Source organism: Salvelinus alpinus, chromosome 30, assembly GCF_045679555.1.
Source record: "Salvelinus alpinus chromosome 30, SLU_Salpinus.1, whole genome shotgun sequence".
Classification (NCBI taxonomy): Eukaryota; Metazoa; Chordata; class Actinopteri; order Salmoniformes; family Salmonidae; genus Salvelinus; species Salvelinus alpinus.
The window spans coordinates 19,135,256-19,142,053 of record NC_092115.1 but is presented as its reverse complement, the minus strand read 5'-3'; the positions used below and the strand labels follow the sequence as shown (position 1 = coordinate 19,142,053).

Below are 6,798 nucleotides of genomic sequence, written 5' to 3'. Positions count from 1 at the left end.
ACAGGCCTCTCTCATCTTTTTAAGTGGGAGAACTTGCACAATTGGTGGCTGACTAAATACTTTTTTGCCCCACTGTATATGCATGGGCTTTTCACTTTGATGGAAATATGATTACAGACTGTCATATTGTCCTTTACATAATCTGAATGTCACCGCCACTGAATGTTAGTTGTTTTTTACAGCGATAAGATTTACTTATGGACTAATACACTGAACAAAAATTGAAACGCAGCATGTCAAGTGTTGGTCTCATGTTCCATGAGCTGAAATTTTCCATAACCACAAAAAGCGTATTTCTCTGAAATTGTGCATGAATTTGTTTACATCTGTTAGTGAGCATTTCTCCTTTGACAAGATAATCCATCCACCTGACAGGTGTGGCATATCAAAAAGCTGATTAAACATGATCATTTCACAGGTGCACCTTGTGCTGGCGGGAATAGAAGTCCACTCTAAAATGTGCAGTTTTGTTACACAACACAATGCCACAGATGTCTCTTGTTGAGGGAGTGTGCAATTGGCATGCTGAGAGCAGGAATGTCCACCAGAGCTGTTGCCACAGAATTGAATGTTCATCTCTCTACCATAAGCCGACTGCAATGTCATTTTAGAAAATTTGGCAGTTCGTCCAACCAGCCTCAACCACAGACAATGTGTACGGCGTTGTATGGACGAATGGTTTGCTGAAGTCAACGTTGTGAACAGAGTTACCCATGGTGGCCGTGGGGTTTTGGTATGGGCAGTCATAAGCTACAGACAACACAATTACATTTTATCAATGGCAGTTTGAATGCACAGGGATACCGTGACAAAATCCTGAAGCCCATTGTCGTGCCATTCATCCGCCTCCATCACCTCATGTTTCAGCATAATGCACGGCCCCATGTTGCAAAGATCTGTACACAATTCGTGGAAGATGAAAATATACCAGCTCTTCCATGGCCTGCACACGTCACCTGTTGAGCATGTTTGGAATGCTCTGGATTGACATGTACGACAGCATGTTCCAGTTCCCGCCAATATCCAGAAACTTCTCACAGCCATTGAAGGAGTGGGACAACATTCCACAATCAGCCTGATCAACTCTATGCGAAAGAGATGTGTTGCACTGCATGAGGCAAATGGTCACACCAGATACTGACTGGTTTTCTGATCCCCACCCCTACCTTTTTTCTTAGGTATCTGTGACCAACATAGATATCTATATTCCCAGTCATGTGAAACCCATAAATTAGGATGTTATTTATTTATTTTAATTGACTAAATTTCCTTATATGAACTGTAACTCTATAAAATTTTATTATTTGTACTGGTTTATTTTTCAGTAGAGCTCAGACTGCAGATGAATTTGAATCAGGACATTGTAAATAATCAAACTTGGTCTTTGACCCATTCAAAACAAATCCATTTAAGAAACTAAATAAAAACAAATGAATCAATGAAACAGTTGAGAACAAATCTTACAGCAAAAAAAATCCCACTCTTCACATGTGGTTATACTCTCTGGTAATTGGGTCATGTTCATCAGGCAAGAAACACAAAACAGAGTGAAACATCTGCTCTTGTCCAAGAACCACTTGTTTCAGTTTTGCCCCATTGCAAAATGCTCTGCTACATTTTTTCCTAACGCACAAACCACTGGTTTGTTTCTTGGTGCATCCATGATTTGGCATTCAGAACAGCACATTTGCTTTATTGTCCCGAAGTGGACCCGTTTCAGAGTATGCTTCTTTGTGACAGGTTGTGAATTAAGTTCAATACTTCATTGAACAACAGATACAGCGTCTGTTTAACATAGCTACAATCTGAGGGAAGCTTAGTGTTATGGTGAGCTAAATATCCCCATGGCAACCCCACCAAGTATCATACACACCAACCCACCCTGTGTTAGCACCACTAAAGGCAGCAGCTACCAGTGTCACATTTAGTATATAGTCTTATTTAAAAAAAAAATATGTCTGGCAAGTTTAGACCTTCCTGAAGGAAATGTGATGAACACTCAAATAAACCATCAGAAATACCTTTATCCCACCTCCTTGTAATTTCAATAACAAAGGGAGAAAGACAGACTGCCTTCTCCTTTTATATCCCTCCAGACAAAAGGACAATCAGGCAGAGCAATTATTCCCTACTCCACATCCAAAGGGGGAAAAGAAGGAGGGGGGGGGGGTCCTTCTGACATCCCTGCAGCTCCCACTCCTCCCAGCCAGTCCAATTCTGACAATAAATTAATATGCATTAACACAATAGCATAGGTTAGATGGTCAGTGTAAATGTGTACATGCGTGTTTTACATGAGACGGTAAGGCAAGTGAAAAGTGATGGTCGGAATGTGTGTGTGTGCTGGAGTGTATGTGGTATACAAGGACACTCGTCTGTATCTGTAGGTGTGTGCCTGTGGTGAATGAGTCTGTGTGCAGTAAGCACAGGTCCATTTTGCAGTTGCAGGGGAAGAACAATGAGTGGATGGACCCCGAGGTGGGGGTGTGAGGTGTGGCCCGGTCAAAAGCGGATGAATGTGGCATCGATCTGGCGTACGGAGGGCAGAGCCAGCATGATCTTCCTGCGATATTGGGGGTCCTTCTGTAAGGGGTTCCTTTCCAGGTACACCGTCTCCAGGGCCTTGGAACTCTTCAGCTCATCCAGATCTGACCAGTTCTCTAGCTGATTATCATTCATCTGGGAAAGAGGAGTTGATATGCTGATTAGAAAATGTATTTGAATCACAACAGACCTATTCATTCCTCCAACAAGTAACAGTGCTCCATTTATTATAAACTGGGTGGTTCGAGCACCGAATGCTGATTGGTACCATGATTATGGAAATATTTGAACTGCTCTAAATTACATTGGTGACTAGTTTATAATAGCAATAAGGCACCTCAGGTGTTAGTGGTTGCAAATATACCACAGCTAAGGGCTATATCCTGGGACGCGTTGCATCGTGCATAAGAACAGCCCTCAGCTGTGGTATATTGGCCATATTCCACAATCGTTCAGCCCTTATTGCTTAAATGACTCTTTCTCTTCCCTATTCACCATGAACCTTAAATCCCTTTTTCTCTTACCCAGAATTCCTGTAGGTCTGTTAGATGGCTGATGTTTTCGATTTTCTTTACCCGGTTGGCTGCGATGTCCAGAGTTGTGAGCTTTTTCTGTATGTGGCCAAACAGCATCAAAATTGACACACTTCGATTTCTGAAACAATTCTTGGCATTGAACTAGCTTGCAAACACTGATTCAACATGAACTTTGCAATAACTACAGTACATGTAATCGCAAATGACTACATGCATTGGCTGTGTGTGGAACATTTTACCACATCACTACATTGGTTTATTGGGCTTCCATAAACATTGCATTCCTGGGGTAATTTCATTGGTCACCATGGCAATGTGCATGGCCCTACAGTCGTGCGGTTGCCGTTGAGTGACTCACATTGTTCTCCAGGCCCTCAATGACCTCGATGCCGTTGTGACTCAGGTAGAGTTCCTTCAGGTTGACCAGACCCTGCAGACCCTCCATCTTGGTGATGCGGTTACTCTGAAGAGAAAGGAACACAACATATCCTCAGAGACCAAAATACACTTGTCTCTCATATTGTATCATCATGAGTAGATGTGTTTCTACAGTTCAGGGTGACTAAACAGCACACAACCGAGCTGGGTCACTAAAGCAAGAAAATGTGCATTTAACATTTCTGCAGTGTTTCCAAACATTAATACATTACAGGAAGCAGTGGTGAGGTGTGTGTCAGGGTCAATTTAGAAAGTAAACCGAATTACAATTATTCTCAATTGAAAATTGGAATACTTCCAGAATTTACCCAAACCATGGTGTGTGTGTGTGTGTGTGTGAGATAAATACATACCTGGATGCTGAGGACTGTCAGATTGTGAAGGCCTTCCAGATGCTGCAGCTGAGTGATCTTATTGGTGCCCAGAAACAGACTCGTCAACGATGACAGCCCGTCCAAGTTCTCTATTAGCTGGAAACAACAAGGCATGTACACAAGTTAGGTCAAGTAATCATTCCTCACCTCTTTAAAGCAACAATGACTTTCTGGTGCAGAGTGGCAACCAATTATGAGACAATACTCAAACCAAATCTATACCAATGCAAAGACATTATGTTCTACACATTCCAATTCTATTCCATGACATTCCAATATATGTGAATACGCAATTGACTGCCTGTGACCCCTGGCCTCTGTCTTACCCGGATGCGGTTGGAGCCCAGCTCCAACATCTCCAGGCCAGTGAGGTGGTCCAGGTTGGCGATGTGGCTGATCTTGTTGTGCAGCAGAAAGAGCTTCTTTAGCCCCATCAGACACTCCAGACCCTCCACCTTCCTCAGTAGATTGAAGGACACGTCCAGCTGACTGGAGATCAGAGTCAAAACACATTCAAGTTCAACTCAACTGTACAGAAACTTTGTGCGAAATGGTGCATGAAATAACAGTTGCTTCAGTCAGTGTAAATGGGGAGAGGGATACACTAATTAAAGGTTGATCATTGAGGCAATCTCTAGGTCAGCTGATAGGGAGGGAAACACTGGCGTGTGGTCCCGTCAGACTCACTCCAGCTCTTTGAGGGTCTGCAGGTTCTCAAGTTTGCGGATCTGGTTGTCGTAGAGATCAAGCTCCTTCAGCATCACTAACGTCTCCAGGTTTTCAATCGTCTTGATCAGGTTCTGCCTTAGAGAGAGCGTCTGAACACACACACAGCATTAAATCAAATCATCTAGTCATACTGTTTGTGCTGACAGTCTCCATTACTCCACTGTGATAATGTCACACATGTTTTCCATAAAATAGCCATATGAAGTATTTACAATGGGTGAGTGACAGACAATAGTCAACCTACTGACCTTAGCCTTCCTCAACACCCCCAGTCCCTCAATCTTCCCAATACGACAGTGGACAAAATCCACATCCTGAGAATAAGAGGGGTAGGTATTCAGTAGAGAACTACATTGGAATAGCATTCATAATTCCATGAGGCAAACTTACAGCAACTTTTATATTTGTCATTTAGCAGAAGGTTTTATCCAGAGCGACTTACAGGAGTAAGAGTTAAGTGCCTTGATCAAGATTTTTAACCTAGTTGGCTCAGGGATTTGAACCAGCAATCGTTTGGTTACTGGCAGAACACTTATCCACCTGCCACCATTATAACACTACTCCCCCTCCCTCACCTCTTCCTCTGGGTCCAGAGTTATGGTATCCATTTCAACAGGAGGCTCCTCTTTAACTGTGTACAAAGAGATATGTCAAGGGGTGACTTAACACAGCATCTAACTAGAGTAAAAGTATGCGCTAGCTACAATAGCACGAAATGTTTTCAAACAGATTAAATCAAAATATTTTCTTCAGTTTGTGTATACGAAGCGTGACACTATACTTGTGTACAACTATAGCTTGTGTATTGCCACCACCTGTGGTATGGGGCTGATTGGCCCCATCCACCTCCCCATTGATGCTCTTCCTCCTGGTCTCATCATCTCCAGACTCCTCTGACTCGCCCTTCCGGTCCACTGCACATAGAGAACAGATGGGAAGGCACAGCCAGGGTCAATCAGGCAGTCACTTAAATGTAGTTTGGTCATTATACGGAAAACTCAAACGCCCATGTAATAGACTCAAGTGATCTGCTATGGTATGGGCGCCACTTTATGGGCGTCTCTGTCTGCAACCTACTGCTACCTGATCAGTCGCATGTTCATCATTAGTAACATATGTATACTATTACATCTTGTTTAGAACTTAGAAGACAGCAAGTTTTTTTTCCGACTGCATCTGCCTGACATTTCTATTTTAGATGTTGAAGAATCCGACAAGAGGGTAAAATCTCCACGTTAGCTGACTGGACAGCAAGGACCAACCAGCTAGCTAGCGTACCTTGACAGACCAATCACCATGACATATTCCCACTTAGTTGCTACGCTAATGTTAGTTAGCTACATTAAAACGAGGATGCCATTCAAACAAAATACATTATACATGCTAATGTAGCTACATAGTTGTTTGCTTGCGCACGAAAACAAGATATTGAATGACATTGCTAACAAGCAAGGTAGCTAGCTAACGTTACTACCTAGCTATCTGGCTAACAACATTAGCTAGATTAGCATGTTCAGGGAGGGAGGAGACAAAGTAGCACACAATGAAATACCCTCGGGCATACATATATCAATTTCATCACTCTCATGATAAAATATTTGAGATGCCGTATTTAAAATGTTTACTCACCTTCCATCTCTTGCGGCTCTCCAACAGACAGGGTAGCCATGTTTGTTTCCAGATAACCCTCCCTTTTTTATTGGTAATCTCCTCAGTCAATCAGGAGGCTGCGCCACTGGTCATAATATCCCATTCATCTGCTTTGTGTGTGCGATTTTCAAGATCAAAAATCATCCCTTCCTCCCGCTCTGTCTCTGTCTCTCTCAATTTCAATTTAAGGGGCTTTATTGGCATGGAAAAAATATGTTTACATTGCCAAAGCAAGTGAAAGAGATAATAAACAAAAGTGAAATAAACAATAGAAAATGAACAGTAAACATTACACTCAGAAAAGTTCCAAAATAATATTAGGTCTATCTATATACAGTGTTGTAACGATGTGCAAATAGTTCAAGCACAAAAGGGAACATAACTAAACATAAATATGGGTTGTATTTACAATAGTGTTTGTTCTTCACTGGTCACCCTTTTCTTGTGGCAACAGGTCACACATATTGAAAATATTGCTGCTGTGATTGCACACTGTGGTATTTCACCCAATATATATGGGAGTTTAT

At 42.1% G+C, this 6,798-nt stretch overlaps 1 protein-coding gene across 1 annotated transcript; it reads right to left on the bottom strand.

Annotated features, from left to right (window-relative positions):
• Window positions 1–1,295: 1,295 nt before the first annotated feature.
• LOC139559696 (protein phosphatase 1 regulatory subunit 7-like) lies at window positions 1,296–6,382 on the bottom strand. Its single transcript, XM_071375913.1, has 10 exons — window positions 6,251–6,382; window positions 5,437–5,535; window positions 5,197–5,252; window positions 4,870–4,935; window positions 4,580–4,710; window positions 4,219–4,381; window positions 3,872–3,988; window positions 3,439–3,543; window positions 3,069–3,155; window positions 1,296–2,679 (listed from the first exon to the last, which is right to left on the bottom strand). Exons 1-10 carry the CDS (start codon window positions 6,288–6,290, stop codon window positions 2,503–2,505), a joined length of 1,041 nt encoding a protein of 346 aa, XP_071232014.1. The 5' UTR covers window positions 6,291–6,382; the 3' UTR covers window positions 1,296–2,502.
• Between the last annotated feature and the right edge of the window lie 416 nt (window positions 6,383–6,798).

Coding starts and splice junctions, on each gene's coding strand:
- LOC139559696 (XM_071375913.1), bottom strand. CDS start 6,290: ATGGCTACCCTGTCTGTTGGAGAGCCGCAAGAGATGGAAG. Junction 5,253..5,436: donor CAATCAGCCCCATACCACAG/GTGGTGGCAATA, acceptor CTTTGTACACAG/TTAAAGAGGAGCCTCCTGTT. Junction 3,544..3,871: donor TGACAGTCCTCAGCATCCAG/GTATGTATTTAT, acceptor CTTTCTCTTCAG/AGTAACCGCATCACCAAGAT.